This window comes from Phoenix dactylifera, chromosome 1, assembly GCF_009389715.1.
Source record: "Phoenix dactylifera cultivar Barhee BC4 chromosome 1, palm_55x_up_171113_PBpolish2nd_filt_p, whole genome shotgun sequence".
In the NCBI taxonomy this organism is placed as follows: Eukaryota; Viridiplantae; Streptophyta; class Magnoliopsida; order Arecales; family Arecaceae; genus Phoenix; species Phoenix dactylifera.
The window spans coordinates 25299961-25319258 of record NC_052392.1 but is presented as its reverse complement, the minus strand read 5'-3'; the positions used below and the strand labels follow the sequence as shown (position 1 = coordinate 25319258).

At 40.0% G+C, this 19298-nt stretch overlaps 3 protein-coding genes across 3 annotated transcripts; 2 read left to right on the top strand and 1 right to left on the bottom strand.

Moving 5' to 3' along the window:
• Positions 1-1558: 1558 nt before the first annotated feature.
• LOC103696144 (probable galacturonosyltransferase 4) lies at positions 1559-6644 on the bottom strand. Its single transcript, XM_008777679.4, has 9 exons — positions 6360-6644; positions 6148-6182; positions 5992-6033; positions 5797-5908; positions 5392-5597; positions 4131-4393; positions 3558-3912; positions 2889-3464; positions 1559-2325 (listed from the first exon to the last, which is right to left on the bottom strand). The coding sequence occupies exons 1-9, from the start codon at positions 6457-6459 to the stop codon at positions 2050-2052; spliced, it is 1965 nt and encodes a 654-aa protein (XP_008775901.1). The 5' UTR covers positions 6460-6644; the 3' UTR covers positions 1559-2049.
• A 5513-nt stretch (positions 6645-12157) lies between these two features.
• Positions 12158-12985, top strand: LOC103696145 (oleosin 5). Its single transcript, XM_008777680.2, has one exon. The coding sequence runs from the start codon at positions 12269-12271 to the stop codon at positions 12689-12691; it is 423 nt and encodes a 140-aa protein (XP_008775902.1). The 5' UTR covers positions 12158-12268; the 3' UTR covers positions 12692-12985.
• Positions 12986-17590: 4605 nt separating this feature from the next.
• LOC103696146 lies at positions 17591-19034 on the top strand. Its single transcript, XM_008777681.4, has 2 exons — positions 17591-18051; positions 18266-19034. Exon 2 carries the CDS (start codon positions 18274-18276, stop codon positions 18787-18789), a length of 516 nt encoding a protein of 171 aa, XP_008775903.1. The 5' UTR covers positions 17591-18051; positions 18266-18273; the 3' UTR covers positions 18790-19034.
• Positions 19035-19298: the final 264 nt, after the last annotated feature.

Below are 19298 nucleotides of genomic sequence, written 5' to 3'. Positions count from 1 at the left end.
CAAGATCCTTGAGTTCGATTCGAACTTGGACTGTCCTCGGAAAGTTTTTTTTCTGCCGGAATCGGAGAAGAAGAAGACTCCCAGTCAAGGTCTTCTTTCTCAATTTTCCCACATGCCAAGCACGGGTCGACTTTGGGTGTGGCCTATTCAGGCCGGCCCACAAGCCTACAGACTAGGCTAGCCAGGGTCAAACTGGGCCTGGCCACTTCGGGACGGCCCACGAACCCAAAAGAACCAGATTATTACTAATATGGAGGTCAATGAAGTGGACTACATGACCCTCTCCTGCTGCTTAGCTATAAGAGAGGCACCCTTGCCTTTGCCTATTACGGTCTCCCTCCTAGAAAGCTGCTTAAACAGAATAGGATGCCCTTTTTGGATAGAAACAGTACAAGACTTGCATCTTGGAAGGGCAAACTTTTATCAATGGGAGGTAGACTCACCTATTCAATTAAGGTAAGAATTAGTGCATTTCGGGTTTCAACTACCTTGTTGACTGAGACAGTGTATGCCGAGACAAAAAGGAACGGGGTCCTAGTATAAACAATATCAAAAACATGAACCTCTCCATGTTGGCAAAGTGGGCTTAGAAACACCTTAATAGGCCTGAGGCACCATGGATAAAATAGGTCAATAATGCATACTACCCTGGAAGAAAATTTTAGGGCAAGGGTCAGAAAGACATTTGTGAAATCTTATCAGTTTGAAAAGGCATTAACAAGGAGTGAATGACTTTTTGGGACTGCACCTCCTTTCAATTGAAATATGGCCACAATATCAGATTTTGGAAAGACACTTGGATACCAAATACACCTTTCGGCTACTTATTCAAAGACCTATTCCAAAGAGTAGCAAAGCCGGCCGGACTCTTCAGTAGCCTCCCAATTGAGTTGGAGATGAATGAAATGCTGGATCACGTCGCAAGGACCTTTATCACTTCATGAATCAAGAGAATTAGAGCTTATAATGGATACGCTAGAACCAGTTGGACCAAACCGAATTGCTGATAAGCTACTATGAAAACTCACTGATCAAATAGCTCATTCTATAAATTTATCAATGTTCGAGGTATCCAATGGCCCTTTTATAAAGCTGTTTGGAAGGCAACAATTCCCCAAAAAACCTAAAATCTTCCTCTAGACTGCCCTCCAGTTTAAACTGCACGCATATGAGGTGCCAGCCGAAAAAGGATGGCAAGTAAATTCCAGTTGGCCCATGCGCGGTGCAAATACGGTAGCTGCTGCACACTTATTTGCCGGATGTTATTTTGCACACAGCATTATATTCACTTTAAAGCTGCATCTGAATATAAGAGGTTAGCCAGCCAACCTCCAAGACCTTTGGACGACGTGACGATGCAAAAAGATAATTTCATCTCAGGGGATCACCAACTTTGAGCTTTCTCTTGTAATCCTTTTTCTACTACTTAATAAAAGCCGGATGGTCTAAACTCCCTTCTACTCCAACAAAAAAAAAAAAAGGACAATGCAAAAAGACAAAAATCCTCCATCAAAGGGCATAGGATCAACTCATCATTGCATTGTGTTGGCACATTTAATTGGAGAGGAACTTCTGAATTTTTCTTTGAAAGAAATGTACCACCCATTAACGCACCCCTTCACGTGATTCTTCAAACCTTTCAGCATTGGGTCAACTTATGAGGGGAAAACAGCCATCAAGCCCTTTCCAGTTATCCTGCTCTGCTTAAGCAAAAGAATTGACACTAAAACTCTTTTAATTTTTCCTTTCCCTCTAGTCACTAAATTCTCTTATTGATAATATTGGAGGAAGTTTTTCACTTCCTCCATTTCTCCACCCAAAAGAAGACTGCTTTCTAATTACAATATATCAGGCCGTGGGGAGGGTGGGGGAGAATACCACAATAAGTGCCCTAGTCCATTTACAACCCTAGAGCACAAAGAATGGACCTAAATGTCTAAATTCAGCAGGAAAAATAAGCAAAAGAGCAAAGAACCAAAAAAAAAAAAAAAGAAGGAATAACCACATCGGCGTTGGAAAGAGAGACCAAGGGAGGACATTGCCTCCCTCTCAAGGACTCACGTTGCAGGCCCGCAGATAAGGTTGATCGTAGTCCACATATTTAGACCAGTAGTTGCGATACTGTGGCATGACAATCTCCAACCAAGGCTTCATGTTTCCGTTGTAGTGTATGACAGCTGCCCGCTCGATATCAGTCTGGTTCACATCTGGGTCGTACCCAAGGCCCAACACATGCCATGAGCGGTCCAGAGCGAATGTGCGATTATAAAATGTTATCAAACCCGGTGGTAGGGTGCCCAAACTCCATAGTAGCCTGTCATGGTTCTGCCGGCACAACCGTTGATCAGAGTCAGTTTCAGGACAAAATGGAATACCGAGCAGCAAAATTTGTGCTAAAGATCATGTCTTGAAAAACTTCCATAGTAGATGATGGATGTCTATGGGTTGTCTGATTCATTTAGACATTCAAAGTGTTGCAAGTACTAGATCAACCCTGCTCAAGCTTCAGTAAATAGGATACCCTTTGAAGCTGATTTTAAAGCAGCTTTGTATTATGCTATAGAACGGTAAACAGCACATTTGTACCATCCAGTTTCAGAATTTTAGACATTATTGTTATCCACGCATATTTACAGAGGTTATCTAAACGATAATTTTCAGTGAAACAATCTCTGAAAATCTTAATATACTTGGTAGATGGTATTTAGTAACATGTGCACGCATAGCTTAGAAGTCAAAAAATAACAAGAAAAAACATTTATTTGAAAAACCAAATAATTAATTAATAAAAACAAATGAAGCCCTTTATAAGATGAAGAAAGAAATGGAATTGAAGGACAGACATGCAAAAGAGAGATGAGAACATAGAAGTGGTACTCGTGTCTTACCAGTTCCTGCCAAAAGTGATAGATTTCTGTAATGTTCTGCTTCCTCCACTCAGCCAAATCGAATATATTCATTCCATATGCCCAGCCACAAGCATCAGGGTCGAAATTTTTGGAAATAATAGGATTTGAGAAGTTCAGATACTTATCAAACCTGTGGAAGCTTTCACCACAAGTCTCAACTGCACCATTAACCTTTCCCTTAAGATCAATCATCCAAAGAGCGGTTAGGTCCCTCTGAACTACAATATCATCATCCAAAAAGACCACTTTGTTTAGCTTTGGAAAAATTTCAGGCAGATAGAACCGCAAATGATTTAGGATGGAGAGGTATTTTGGGTTTCGGTACTTCAATGTTCCATCAGGTTTAGCATGATGAGTCCGGAAGTAGTAATCAATCATGGATTGAGAACCGAGCTGTTTCAGGACTGGACTGTAACTTGAGTTTAGCCAAGTGAATTCTTCAACGCTCTGAACTTGGATGGTTGCTTTTCCTGGGGGATTGGCTAAAAACCACATCCTCATGGCTGCATAATTGAGCCTATCAGTGACAATGTGGAACACATGGCTCTCGGGGTTCTGAAAAGAAGAGATCGTCCTCTTTAAGAATTATATCAAAACTGATATAAAAATTATTACTTAACCAGTGGCGATAGCAGTCAAGCAGCTTACCTTAGCATTAAACACAGTAGAGTTCACAACCACAGCTGCTGCCAACACATTATCAGAGAATAGTGCATAATGGTAGAGCGCAGGGTCTTCAAGTTTCTCTTGAAATGGGAATTGCAGTTCGCCGGCGTTCAGTGAATGGTACTCAGTACTAAGTCGTAAGGGAAGACAGTGGAGACCTTTAGGGATAGTTTTTGCTGCTAGTTGTGTTAGAAACATTATCTGCCTATTGTGAAGACGTAGTTGTTCCTTGGTGGAGCGAAGAATAGCTTGGAGCTTTTTGACAGCAGCAGAGCAATCACTAATTTGCTTGCCCTTAGCCAAAGTTTGTTCCATTGCCTCCAGTATTGCATAGGCACTGCATTGATCAATGGAAAAGAAACAGTTAGACCAGCAGCTAAGTTTATATATCTCGCTTTTTTATTTCTCTGAAAATTATATATCCTAAATATTCGGTCAATCTTTGTATAATTTCCTTTTCTTTATTTGCACATTTATAAATACTACAAATTCATGAACTACAAACCTTAATAGGACAAAGGTGAATGGCATATATAGTGAAGTTAGCAAACATACTTCTTTGGTAATTCTGAGTCCATTGTGGCATCACCAAGAGCCTGCTGAACATCCCTTATCTGTGTTCGGAGCTCCCTGATGAATGGAGGACTTCTCTGAGTAGATTCAAGGTCAAGATAAACATTTGCCCTTGTCAACTGGTCCTTAAGATGCTGCACTCTAGCATCGGGCATGGCTGTTCTACCACCATGGTTTTCCATCTGGCGCTTTCCCGAATGACCTACGGCAGACCTTTGTCGAGATTGTTTATCATGATTATTCTTCTGAAAACAAGATAAAATAAATAAATAAAAATTAAATAATAAATTGAGAGACAGGAGAAGCACAAGCTACAGACCAGTTTCTTTGAACAAAATCAGACAAAATTAATTTCTTCCTTAGCACAAAATAAATAAATTTCTTCCGTGAAATATTAATGGAATCCTTTTAACCAGTACATCAATGTTCCAAGTTGGATAAAATAGTGACAGTTTTCAATATTGTAGAGTGTCTAACATTCATACACCATCAGAAAACCATGATGACAGAGAGACCATACAAAGTTTACGTAGAGTAACTTCGACAAATGGTTAAAGATCTAATTATCACCATATAATCCAACGTTTTCTTGCAAGCTCGTTCCCACATCCATAGTGTCCTGATTACTGGACAAACCATATGACTTGCCTACATAACTGAGTTGACACAAATAATTAAAAACAGAAATTACATCCAATAACATTAATAATTCATGATAGGGAATTAAGTATGTAATAATCCCTGATCAAGATAGAGCATAATTTACTTTGCATTTTACAATTGAATATACTGATTTTCACCCCATCACTTATCACCGAACATCGCAAAACCTGCAACCAAACTTCCAGTTCTCCAGAAACTGTCAACAGCATTAACCTACCATGTGAAGACCTAAAAGAAAGGAATGAATTCTTTCCCCAAGATATATGATAAGCAACAGCAGAATATACCCAAAACTCTACTACAAGTCTCCTTCCTACCGCAGATTAAAAGTGGCGCAAGAACGCAAGCAGTGACGATTACTATAATCCAAACAATGTTATATGTTTTAAAGAAACCAACTTATTAGAATAAGTCATTTTCCACACTAACATGTGCTTGAGCCATTAAACTTCGCGACCAAGTCTTAATAAACTCTAAGCAAATAAGCAATTAGACATTATTGATTACTCAGTTATCAAACAATTCCAATGCAGAATATTATGTTACACGATAGTTACCCAAATTTTGATGACCAAGTTACCTGCTTCCTTGATGGGGTGGCTTCTCCGGTCTTCCGGAATCCCCTCCCCTTATTCCCTGCAACTGGTTTGGGTTTCTCCAACCCATCGCTCCTGCTCTCCTGGTTGGTCGCTTGCTCGATCACACGCTCTTTCTTTGATTCTTTCCCCTCATTGGTTGCCGATAGCACCCGGCTGTTGTGCTCTCTAGAGCTTCTTGATGGCAATTCTGTAAATCAAACAAACCAGAAAATGTCACCGCCAAACAACCAATTTTGGCTAATCTCGTCTCCTTGATGAATCACAAACTCATGAATGATTTTTTTACCAAAAATTAGTATAATTGAGACGACAGAAGGTTTTCTTCTAAAATACGAGAACAAATTAAAAACCTAATTTCTTGGAAACAAATTATACAAGAACCCTACCTTCTGTTCTCAGTGCCAGTCCATCTTTTGAATAAGCTGAGATCTGATCGGAGTTGCTCGAACCATTGGAATGAACCGTCTGGATCGGTTCCTTCACAGAAACTGAGGACGCCTGTGGCCAGATTTAATCATCTAATAATAAGTATCGAAATCAAAAAATCCTCAATGATCCAAAAAATAAGGAGTAAGGAATACCTGTGGAAGAATGTTTAGCTTCTCAATCTCATTCCCAAAACTCTGAAATTGAGAAAGAAAAAAAAAAGAAAACTCAAGAAATGAACAAATATTGCTCCAATTTCTTTATGAACAAAAATCAAAAAAAAAGGCAAAACAAATCATTACAGGACTTACCAGATTGGAAACGTCATCAACAAACCCGCCATTCACTGAAGAAAACAACGAAACAAAGAGACCACTAACAACGTGAGAAAGATCAGTTTTCGTTAAAAAAACGTGAGAAAGACCAGAAACCAAAAAATATCTAGAAAAATTAAACAGCTGCCAAGAAAAAACACTCATCAAAATCGTTTCGTTATCAATCTTTCTCTACGTTAGGGACTCACAGATGGAGTTGGAAGTGGTGGCGAGCCGATCGGTGAACAGAACCATAGGCGCAAGAACCGTGACACAGAGCAGCACCAGAACCAGCCTCCTCCTCACCATTTTGCCCTCACGGCAAACTGCTCATCCCCGCCCTCCTCCCGCCGCCGGAAAACCGCTTTCCGCGAGTAAGAGAGCTTCTCCCCCCCAAAACCGCCTCGGGAAACCGCCGCTCTCTGCCAGAGAAAGGAATCTCGAGTCGCCTTCCTTTGGGTTTCGTTTTTGTCTCCACCGAGTCCAAGAAAGCTCCCCTCTCCTTTTGAATTTAGAACGCTCCGCGTTTTTTTTTTTTTAACAACATTGGGTAAAAAAGCGGCGCGATTCGCTTGGGACGGCGACGTCGATGAGCTAGAGGGATGGGAACGGCGGCGAAAGAGAGGGATTGGCGACACGTGTCCTCAGATCGCCAGGAGGTGGGGCGGAGTCCTCGGCGCAATCCGCAGGCGAGCGTCCCATGGATTTGTTTAGGTGGAGGATTGGCTTCTTAGATGACGGTTTTGCCCTGGGTGTTGGTACTGTCTTCAGTTGTTTGAGGAGGGTATTGATGGCATTTTGGTGTATTATTTGCTTCTTTGGTGCGTTTTATGCGCGGGCTCACAGGTGGCCATGGTGATCGACGTGACTCACGCATGAGTCCCGCGAATATTTCTCAGCTCTATTAGTTGCATTATAGCTGAAAATTTTGACCTTTCCTTTTTTTTTGTTTTTACTGAGACAAAAATTAAATAGGATTTGATTCTATAATTGCGAAAGTTAGATTCGCATGCTGGCTACGGTGGGAGCAGGCCAAACAATTGATTAGATTTAGCTACAGAGGAGGGAATTCGACACCTTGTCTTTCTGGATTTGATACAACTTTATAGCATAACTGGTTTTGATTAAAACTGTTCATTGTTCGAATTTAGGCACAAAAATATTAAATTTTAAATTAAAATATACTAAAATAAATATATTGTAAATTAGAGGCTCATCCATGCCCAGCCCTAATTTTGATGAGCGCAACCAATCCAGTTAGAAAAAAAAAAAAATTGCATGAATATTCTTATGAAAATTCAAATTTACGTAAATATCTTTTTAAATTTATATTTATTTTTATATTCCTATAAAATATTATTTTTATACAAATGCTTCTAATATAATGGTTCTTTTTAATAAAAATCTTATTTATTTTAATTAAAAATAAAATAAAATATTGAAATTATTTTTTTTTCACATCTATCTGAGTATTTTAGCCATTTTAATATATAAAATAAGAATTAAAAAAATAAAATAGTAAAATAAGTGTTTTATGAATATATATATATATATATATATATATATATATATATATATATATATGTAAATGATAATTTTAGAAGGATATTAACGTAGAATTTGATATTTGAGATGGTATTAAAAAAAAAAGCGCTTAATTTTAGAATTAATGTTTGATGATCCTCCGATTCCTCGGCTGGCGCGCGGATTCCTCGGGGACAGCTAAATCCAGCTAGCGGGCAGGGAATAGCGGGGCCCACGTGAAGCGGTTGTACTGACACCGGGGGAAAGAAAAAAGGGACCGTAACTGCAGAATGGTGCAACCACACCGAAAAGTGTCGGCGAAACGTGCGGCTGGTATGGCGCACTCTTGTGGGGACCACCTTGAGGAAGGCTTGGTGTCACCGAATTGGTGCAGAAGTGGGTCTGGTGCTGTCCAGAAAGTGCCGGTCGGCCATTATTTCTAATTGCGCGTGGTGAGAGAAATCATGTGCTGGTGCCGGGAGGGAGGGAGGAAAAAAAGGGGCGCTAGCAGGTGAACTCACGTAGCTTTCACGTGAAGCACCTTAGTGTTTTGGCCTCCTCTTATGCATGCCCTCTGCCGCTCAATGAAACAGGCCCTTGAATCCGGCCCATTAGTTGTGCCGTTGGATATGCTGCTTGAATTTATGGATTAATAAAAAATTCCCCAAATTGGGATCCCACTGCTGGTTGATAAGTTGTTAAGTATTGTTTGAGTAAAAACCAGCACCGCTACAACGGGAGAACATAAATCCGCTGCACCAATCATAGATGTTGTCGAACCCAATGAATTGCATGCCATTCTCTATGATGTTAGTGGCAGCATCTTGCACATCTCGGAATGATCTCTGCTTACGGGACAAATCAATCAATTAAATCTCACCATCTAGCTTCAGATTGACCATTCAAGACTTGCCACATGACCGACCAAAAAAATGCAAGGAGAATCCTCTATATTTCAAACTCTCCACCCAACTGACAACAACTCGACTGTGAGCTCTAGTTGTTTTCTAACAAACGTAACACCCAAACATAATCTCACAGCAGAGAAGCGCGAGCATGATTACGGTTTGTTACCTTATCAACCAACATATGCCCCAAACTCCTCGATGGCAGGCTCCAGGCTTTGTCTATATATTGCGTTCCTGGAGGCCTTCTAAATAAGTTCTCTTTTGACTCTTTTATACTATTTCTTTGCTACTCTCAGACCTCCTCCTATTTCCAAAAAGCCGTGTTTGACTTAGGCATTAGAGGATCCCCTCCGAATACGCTCTAGTTGGCGAACTTCTTTGTTTTTGCTATATCAGGTCGAAATCAGCATCAGGGCCTCAGTCGAAGCCTTTCCTCTTCCATCCAATGCCAATGCACAGCCCAAAGTCTACATCGGCCCATTTACATAAATGAGGCCCAACATCGTTGTTGCAACAAAGCCCACGCCTGTGTGGCATTGCGGATAGGCTTTCACCAGAGGCTGGCTGGTTTGCTCAGCCCTTTTACTACTCTTTTGGGTGTGTGAACTTGATGTAAAGCCTTGTGAAGGTGGCTTCTTTATATGTCTCCAGTGGTAATTTCATAGTCCATCTTCATGATTTTCCGGTCATATAGAATATCAAATATGACATCTTAGATCTATTTGGCATCTGGAACGAAATTGCTGTTCAAGTGAGTAGACTGAACACTAGCATTTAACGGAATTTTAAGAATCATAAAAGTTTTCAGTGCAAGATGATAAAACTTCAAACTAAATTGAAAGGTAAGGTCTAAACATCATTTGTGCCAGATATTTTAGTAAGCGTGCCAGATAAGGTATCATCAGGAGAGAGTAAAGAAAAAGATGATGAATAAATAAACCAGTGGCATTATCTAAAGAAATGGACACAATTTTTATCAAAAGAAGAAAAAAATAGAAACAAAGGGGTAAATGCTATAGCCCTTATATTACCTCTTTCCCATGTTCCAGCCTTCGTCAATACACTTCCTTGAGCTTATCATAAATACAACATGCTCGATCTTTTAGGCCTCTTTGTATGATTAGACTGAAAATCTTATCAAAATCATGAGATGGACCAGCATAACCAGAAAAACCATAGGACCATAGGATAGGCTTTGCCTATACTCATAAATACCCAACAGTAGCCCAAATCACCATTTACAGCTTTGGAGTGGGCCAGCCCAAATCCCATAAGTATTAATATAATCCAGAATCTTCCACGATCCTTAAAGTGAAGTACATTGTATCATTAACAACTCCACCAAAATCACCATTTACAGCTCCAGATCATCTGAGATATAGAAAATCTTTATAATATAAAATTTTAACAATTAGGTACATGGGATCCATATTTAAAAATAATAGATAAAATAAAAGTATTATTAAAAAATAAATCAGGTTTGTAGAATCCCATGAATGTTTGAGCTTTTTAATTCATTTCTTATTATTATTTGAAATAAAATATAGTTGTTAAATTTAAAGTTTACAAATGCTTGAATTTATTTCATAGACAAAAAGGGAATTGTGTGCAAGAACGAATACTTAGATTCTATAATGAAAAATAATTTAAAGAATTGGAAGCAAGCTAAAGTTGCGTATCTAGTAAGAAAATAACAATTTACATTGCAAACAAAGAAATTCAACAATTATGATTATAGGGAGTTCATGGTACCGGTTGGCATCTCTTTCTTTTTTATAATTTCAGAGACAAAAAATAAAAATTTATTTCTTTTTCAAATTTAAAAATATAAACATGTTTTTTATAATTGAGTATGTTTTAAAATATAAATATGGCGAACAAGACAATGATAGTATCAATAGAGACAGTAGAGGCATCGAAGTGTTGATGCACGACGGTAATGACGATAATGAAGGCGGTAAGAGTGTTAGCAAACAAGCAAAGATAATGCCAATGGTGGCTACCATATAGTGGAGACGAGATCATGTTGTGGCAAAGTCAATAATAGTGCTAGCAATGGTGTTGCGAATATGGTGATGATAGCGATTGGGGCCATAGTACAATGGAGGCAGCAAGGATGAAAAGTATGGAGGATAAGGTGTCAATAGTGGTAGAGGCAACAGCAAAATCTGTGGTGGTAATAACAAGCATAAGTTTCTTGCTTTGAAAAAAAATCAAATATAGAGATTTGTTCTTGAAATAACGAAAATAAATTTTATAAAATAAAAATAAAAGTAATAAAATCATACATACTTTCCTCAATCTTTGTAATTCTATTTTTAAAATAAAAATAAAAAATAATGCCAAACATGCCTCAACTCTTATTTTTTCTCTGAGGGAGGGGGGTGGCTCTCTATCATATACTCCTAATCTTCCATGTTTTGCAATTTGAATTCATGTATTTCATGTAAGAACTAAAAAATTTTACCTTCTTGATAAGTTAATACTTTTGAGACATAAAATCATTTGAAAATATCAAACTTTACTTTAGATCTAAATTCTTTGCCTAGAATAGGTGGAGGATAGGCATGAGACAATGAATAAGTGCAATCGTCTACCATCAAATAAATAGTGATGAAAATGGGTTGTTCTATAGCTTTCATTTTACATTATGCTAAGTAAATTTTTAAGTTGGCATTGTTGAAAAAATTTAATGCTTAGGTTACGCATACACATTTACATCTCTTGTTCCAATGATATTCGTATTTATACATTTTTTTTTACCCCATTGAAACCTTATAGTTAATCTTTTATCAACAAAAAAGGCATGCAATGCAATTAAGAGAATAAATTATTATAAAATTAAAACTTTATTTTTTAAAATAGAAAAGTTTAAAATTTAAATTTTTGAATCAATTGTAAATTAATTATAACAAAAAATCAAACAAAAAATATCTCCTAGGCATCTAGATAAATTTTGGCATTGTTAATCATTTTTTTTTTGAATTTTTTTTGTGAATTAAGAATTTAATTAGTGAAGGGAAAAAAGGTAGAGGTTAGGAATGATGCCATGCAAAGTTTAAAAAATTTTCTACAACTATCAAAATTAAACAATATAATGATATATTTTTGTTAAAACAATTAACCATTAATTTTTTAAAATATTATATGAACATCATCGTTCTTATGTCTTTACAAAGCATAACTCAAGAAAAAGAATTCTCACACAGTCCCAAAACCAAATTTACAGTCCATCAAATTGTCTAACATTCCCTTACCAATCCACTTCAACCCAAATCCTATACAGTGAGGCTGCCCTAATATTCTAAACAAATTTATTTTAAAAAAATAATTACAGATAAAATTTTGAAATAATGCATTCCATTTCAAAATTGTTCGATTGATCCTTCACTTGCTGGACCTCTATCTTTGAGCTGCTTTTATTTTCAAAGAAATCACTTTATCTCAATGCTACTGACACTAATGTAACATGAGTTTGCTTTCTTAGCAAAAACCAAAACAAAACACTTTAGAAGGCTCAAGAACTCCCACCGCACCAAGCCACTTGTCACCACGGTTGCCACGTCGCTCACTCCCTTGCTACGTGTGCCTCACTCCTCGCTCTCCCTTGCGTTTGCTCTTAAGCAGCTCTCTTCCATTCCTCCCCTTCCACCAACATAACCCACCTAAAACAGCAACGAATTAAGATGGCCGAGCACGGAATCAGCGGCACCACCATCCTCTACGCCACGCTCTCCGGCCTCGCCATTGGAGGCCCATTACTCGGTATGATGGCCTCCACTCTCTTAGCCTCCCTAACTCTCCTCCTCGCAGCTTCCCCTTTTCTACTGCTCTTCAGCCCCATAATCCTCCCAGCGGCCTTCATGGTTGCCGCTTCGATGGCTGGCTTCGGCTTGGCCGCGGCCTTGGTTGTCGTCGGGATCTCAGCCTTGATGCTGGCTCTCCGTTATGCCCGAAGGGGCGCGCCCGGGGCGATCAGCTGGATGATGGAGACCTTGACGGAGTCAAGGCAGAGAGTGAAGGAAGAATGGGTGGACCATGGAGGGTGCATGCAGCATACTGTTGAGGTGCTTCCATCTGAGGATGAGAACGTGGTGAATAGAGAATAAATTGATAGCATTAGAAGTTGGTGGAAGTTGATAAGTTAGAGGCTTTGTTGGATGTTTCTGTTCTACTGTAACAGCCAGTGTTTGATGTTTCTAGTGTAGCAGATTGAGCATATAGCAGTAGCGCAGGCTTAACATTGTATTAGCTATCTATGGACTGGCCGTGTTAAGGGCTGCGTGCAAAGAATTTAGATCTGTGGATATGTCTTTGATGCATTTCTGCCCAAAGAACACAAAAGAAATTGTCATAATAAACTATCACAATCCAAGACATCATCCAAAAAGATTAGCGGAAAAGTATTATTTGAGTTTTTTGATTCTGTATAAGTATATAAGATATATCTAGCAAATAATCGATGTTGTACTAAACACATATTCGTACGGATCCTCACATATTCTTTTCATTTACTTCATTTAAATTCTGATGTTTTTCGTCAAGCTAAGGGTTCAAATCCATTCAAATCTAATCATAAGCACCATGATCGGTCCATGGTCAGCTCTATAGATCCGTGTTGTGGTGTCCTTTAGTCTATATAAGTTATACGTCGGGTTTGCTTTGATATTATTTGTCACAACTCAATATCTCATCTTAAAAAGGAAAAAAAAAAAAAAAAAAAGCTAGTCGAAAGATATTATTTGGATTTCTTGATTTTGTATAAGTATACAACAACTATATATCCAACGAAAAACTGATATGAGACTAAATATATGTCCATACTAGCCCTCACATAAACTATTAAAAAAATGTATTATTAAGAGCTAAATTTTGTTTTTACGTGTTATTTGGAGCTATATTTTGTTTTTCTTTTTGTAACATAGGCCAACCAACAGCTCTCGTTGGCGCTTCTCCCCACATGGCTCCTACTTGGAGGAGGCCGAGGGGTTAAATTCTGGATTTTGCATTATAATTAAGGAGGTTCGGGTTCGGATCCTGCTAGCTTAGTTGTTTAGCACTTGTTTAACACCTTGTCCCTTACAAACTTTATATTTGTGAAATATGAAATCGAAGTCAGAAAAGGAATGACCAAAGTCAAGAAGGTCAAAACTGGTGAAGACCACGATCCACGTAGCTAGCTAACCTATAACTATCTAAGATCACCAGCATGCAGTAGGATTTGAAGCAGAAGCCTTCCAGTGGGAAGAAAAGCAACTGGTGGGGGGCAAAATGGATCGTCCTGCTCAAGGTAGGGGATCATCCCACAACAACGACTGGGCAGGACCACAATCCTGTTCAGAACCGGCCCAATCTTAGATCCCGCCGAAGGCTCAATTGACCTCGGTCGGATCTCTCTGCTATTACGACCTGCCGTAACTTCTAATGCCTGTAATGACGTCCCGAGCCTGAGCTTGGAATGTCCTGTTAAGTCAGTTGCGAGCCAAAAAGCTCCTTCGACCATGAGACTATTCGCCCTTTATGTTCGCCGCTACGCCCCAACTCGAGCTCGGGACGCCCTTAGTATTTGACAACGCGCCCCGACCCTTGAGCTCGAGGCGCCCTATCAAGCAAAACCTCAGAATCAAGGAAGCTAGGCCGACCTCAGCACCCGCCAAAACGACCTCGCCGAATACACGATGCGACCCCTCATCGAGTTCGGCTTCACCCACATCACATCCACGCGTGCGCCCACACCCGCTTACGTGGTCGTACATTACAACGTTGCCGCACCATGCTTTGCTTGCTGGCCAAACGGCAGTCAAGAACAATGCCATACTGCTCCAGCTATACCCCATCACACCTATCGACGCCTTACCGTTCACATGAACGGCCTATGCCGTGTGCCTCAAGCAAGCTCCAGCTGCGCGCCACCTGTCTACAACCTATCTCCTTATCCCATGATGAGGACGGGACATACCTTCGCCACCTGGACACCTCTCCGAGGACTATATATAGCCCCATCAGGTAATACTACAGGGACTTTTGGGCTAACTAAACTCCACCCTAACTTGAGCATCGGAGGGCCCTCACCGGAACCACCGGTGAGGCTTTGTGCAGGTATACCGTCGCGTGAGAGGTGGCTCACCTTTTTTCTCATCACTCCGGCAGCTCCCTCGACTCCTCTGATGTGGCCACCCTCGGGCCAAATTTGAACCACAACAGCTACTATAACAAATGCAATGTTCCACGAGGATAAGAAACCATGGACTTCAGCACAATAGTGATGTTTAACATTATATATATATATATATATATATATATTGGATGGATTGATTACTAGCACTTTAGCTTCCTTGAAAGCAAGTAGCCACTAAACTATTAGTTTAGGCATATTAGATAATTGCCATGCACCTACCTGTTGACCTGGGGTCACCCGAGGACTGAGGAATCCCCATTAGGCCATGCCCTAGAAGCAGTTCAACAGCTGAACTAATGCTTCTTTGGATGCTTACTAGAATGAGTATTCTGCCCCACAAATTCTTCAATCAGTAGCTCTAATGGCTGAAACTAATGGACTCAAGTCTCTTTGCGTTTAGATGTAGACATAGAATGCTTCCTAGTGTTGCGTGGCCTTCAGCTCGTTCCTCTTTAACTCCAACAAGCAATTAAGAGTCTACGAAGGCTATGTCGTCGCGTCCAAGTAACCACTCCCCCTTCTCCGCATACCTCCGTTTTTCTAGGATAAAGAGTTAGGTAGTCATTAGAAGGGGAAGACCATTTAGCTTGTAAGGTCCGTAGTGTCATCGTGTACTTCTCTCCATCAAATGGGAATCCATTACTTCTTTACAATATCACCTTTTTCCTTATTCTTGGCCCTCCTCTCAGAAAGACCAACGGAACCAGAAGAAAAATCTACTTTTGGTGGCTTGGCTAAAGAGTAATGGATTCTGGCCTGATTGGAAATCACAATTTGACTTAATCTAGCCATTAAATATAATAATATCCAAGTAGGTACATCACTGTTATATATGCTCCAGGTTAGTGGCTGGTAATTGTTGGACCCTTTCTGCCTTCCTTTTACCTAATCATACACTTTCGCTTTCTCAGTTGGAGTTAGAAAATGATGTGTTGATAACCTAGCAAGCCTTATCTTGTAAATCTATCAAAGATAAGTTAGCAGAACTTTTTTCACAAAACTAGAAAACGTTAGGATTTACTGTGTTATATGTATCAACTAACCATCACAATTCATTAAAATATAGTATGTGTCTATATATATATATATATATATATATATATATATATATATATATATATATATATATATATATATATATATATATATATATATATATGCACACACGCGCGCCATGGTAAAACCCTTGGTACACGACTTAAAGAGATATTATCTGTAGCTTTTTTTAACGGGAAAAATGCAAGGTGATAGATCGATAACAAGCTTATATTGTATTTTTTTTGACAAAATTAAGCTTACATTGTTCTGGAGAGACTAAACTTTTTTGGCGAGAGACACTTGCATTTAGGCAGAAGCAGAGAACCAGGAGATGAATGGCCAATGCTCCTCATAATTCCGCTACCCCCACTCCTCCGTCCATATATGTACACACACGGACACAGGACGAATAGAATTAGTATTCAGTAAATGTGCATTCTTGTGAACACAGCTTAGATGATTCCATCAGAGCATAATGTACATTTAAATGGCTTGAAGAATATGTTATTGAGTAGTAGTTTACTTTTGTTACCCTGTTGATTTCTTAATCAAGTGCATGCGGTAACCCAAATCTTGGCAAGGGAAACTTATATAGTGGATGAATCAGGCACCCCATAGCTTTGCTTACAAAAGTTCATGGAATTTTTTTGGATTGGATTTAAGTTTGAGGTTTTTATACTTGATCCGATCTGGACTCGACCTGAACCTACGTATATTATGCGGTTTAGTATATACATACTTATATACATATGTATATTATGTGGTTTATATATATATTAATTAAAAATAATTGTAATGATATATTAGAATATGTTTGAATATTTTAATTAATTTAGATAAAATGAATTTTTTATTTTTTAAAATTTATTATTTTTATATAGTTAACTATCAAATGCTTCTTGTTCATGGTTTAACTTTTGTATCATGCATTACATGTTTATCAATAAACTTTTCAAAGCATGAATAGTTTAGTTTCATGAATCATTCAATATGTACTATTTGGTAATCACCCGCTACCCGAACTTGAGGGGCGCATCCCCAATGATTGCATAGCGACTAAATCTTACATGGTTAATGATCTATGGCTGTTGAAGATTGAAAAAAAATGCTTCACCGCACCACTTCATTTCTCATGTCAATTCGCACCATACGATAATTGGCGTGATAGTACTCTACCATCCACATGATCCATATACTGCACCAATATCTGAATGTCACGAGAGAACGGTGCTCTCATCAGGGAATAGAATTCATCCGAATTTCACCATACGCAACCTTGTCCCCACGTTTACCTAAAGCACCAAGTTTATTTTGCTGTAACGTTCTTAATTAACAACAAAGAACTCGCTTTCTATGCATACTTCACCTTTAATTAGTGCTCGGCAAAACACCAAAAGCTTGGCACTAGAGACAAGGTGTAGGCTTCGGTGGAATTCCCTCCTCCACACCCGTGACGCTGCGATCCTAATCACATTTTAATCTATCAATTAATTAATTAGTTAATTCGAGAGGATTAATACTAATTCGTCGTCCCACTTGTGGCTCGCGGAGAGGCACTTGTCCGCAGCACCCTTCCCTTTTGACGCGTGCTTTGGGCTCCAATTTATCTGCTCCCATCCCCAAACTCTCCACCCTGGAAGCGTTTCCACTGTACCCTCACATCACCTCAACCCTGTTTCATACGGACGGTCCAGATGTCATAGAGCTTCATTCCTATCCTGTCCCGCGGGAGAGCAAACTCGTATTCGAAAGTCTTATCAGCTGCGTCCATCCTCGTTGGCTCCGGAGCCCGGTCATGCAAAGGAGACGAAAGATGAAACCTCCAACTAAAATGATGATTTTGCCCTTCGTTACGTCACCTTTTTGGCGTTCATTTGCTGTAATTGGAGATGATGTCCGAGAGTGAATTGGGGAAGGAGAGGAAAGGGGAGGGGAGGAGAAGCGGTTCGGCGTCTTCGCATCTGGCATGCTATTTAGAGGGAGAGGAAGGACGCCGAGGACGCTAGGAAAAGGCAAAGAAGAGCCACAAGGCCACAAAAGCTAGCGAGGCTTCGAGAGAGAAAGAGAGTAAAAAGCGTGGAGGGACGAGGAGATGGAGAGAGTGGAGAGAGAGCGCGTGTGAGTCGTTGAGGCGGTTTCGGTTCGCGTGGCGTGCGAGCAAGCCCTTTGCTTTCCATTATATAATCCCCTCCTCCCTCCCTCCCCTCCCCCCTCCCTAACGACAGACACACCCAGCCGCAGCACCAGATCGAGGTAAGAAAAGAAAGGGTTAAGAAAAAAGAAAGAAGAAAGAAAGAAAGAAAGATCGTTTTTTTTTTCCTATGATTTCTGAGCAATATGTGGAGTTCTTATTCTTGTTGATCGAGCTGTTTCTTTGTTTTATTTTTTGCAATCATTAATTGCATGAAAGCCTCCGTTGGAGTTTCTTCTTGTATGTCATCCTTATCAGCTCCGATTTATGTTTTAGAAGGAGATATGGATCGAGGGAGCAAGAAGAGAGGGAGAGAGGAGGCGGTGGCGGTGGTGTTGGCGGCGACGGAGGAAGAGAAGGAAGTTGTCGTCGGAGGGGTGGCGGCGGAGATAACGATGAGGAAGGGAAAGAGGCAGGAGATATCTGCGCCATCGGCGTCGAGGGACGTGATATTCGAGGCCGGCGATATCTTCGAGATCTCGGACGTGTACCGCCCGCCGGGGCTGTTCGAGTTCCCGTGGCAGAAGGAGGAGGACGGGGGGCTGCTCACGGCGGCGGCGGAGTCCGACGTCCGGGATCTCCGGGACGTCTTCTTCTCGTCCCTCGTCGACGGGTGCTCCGCCACCATCGGGTTCCCCGGCGACCGCCTCTCGCCGCCGCCAGGGCCAATCGCATTCCCGGGGGATGATGACGACGAGTCCTGGCCGTCCGAGGGTGACGACGATGGCGTGGATTGCATCTGGAGCATAGTGCTCCGCCAGCCGCTCACCGCCGTGTGCTGCAAGCGCTCCAGCCCTTGACAAACGCAAACAAGAGAAGGCCCTTTTTTTCTTTTTTACTCCTCCTTTTGTTTCCAAATTTAGGCTTTTTCTTTTTACCTCCTTATTTAGAATCTTAGCTGTTGAGATGTTGTTACAGGGATGATAACATTTTAAGCTTGTTGTTTAAATTTTACAAGGGACATTTCATTTGTAGGTGTAGAAATCTTTTGTTCCAGAGAAGTTCAAGAATTTTGTAGAAAAATATTGGAGAGCAAGTTTGAGGACCTTTTGGATATTTGGGATGGTCAAGAACTTTCTCTATTTTTAGTAACTACTCTAGATTTTTGACATGTTACATATTGCTAAGTTGTTCTACATTAAGCAGTGTCATGCTCAATGCATGCAAGCATATGAATCCATATTAATTTTTGAAGTTTATATCTGCAATCATAGAAGGAAGTTGTTCATCATGCTCAAGTAGGTTGTCGGGTCGGTTGTTGCTTTCTCTTTTTTTGTGTCAATATATGCTCACTCCCACGTGGCAGCAA

What these genes read in the sequence shown, in the direction of transcription:
- LOC103696144 (XM_008777679.4), bottom strand. Translation starts at nt 6,459, where the DNA reads ATGGTGAGGAGGAGGCTGGTTCTGGTGCTGCTCTGTGTCACGGTTCTT. An exon ending in CACCACTTCCAACTCCATCT is followed by an intron (nt 6,183 to 6,359) that starts GTGAGTCCCTAA and finishes TGTTTTCTTCAG; the next exon opens with TGAATGGCGGGTTTGTTGAT. An exon ending in GACTCAGAATTACCAAAGAA is followed by an intron (nt 3,913 to 4,130) that starts GTATGTTTGCTA and finishes TGATCAATGCAG; the next exon opens with TGCCTATGCAATACTGGAGG.
- LOC103696145 (XM_008777680.2), top strand. Translation starts at nt 12,269, where the DNA reads ATGGCCGAGCACGGAATCAGCGGCACCACCATCCTCTACGCCACGCTC.
- LOC103696146 (XM_008777681.4), top strand. Translation starts at nt 18,274, where the DNA reads ATGGATCGAGGGAGCAAGAAGAGAGGGAGAGAGGAGGCGGTGGCGGTG.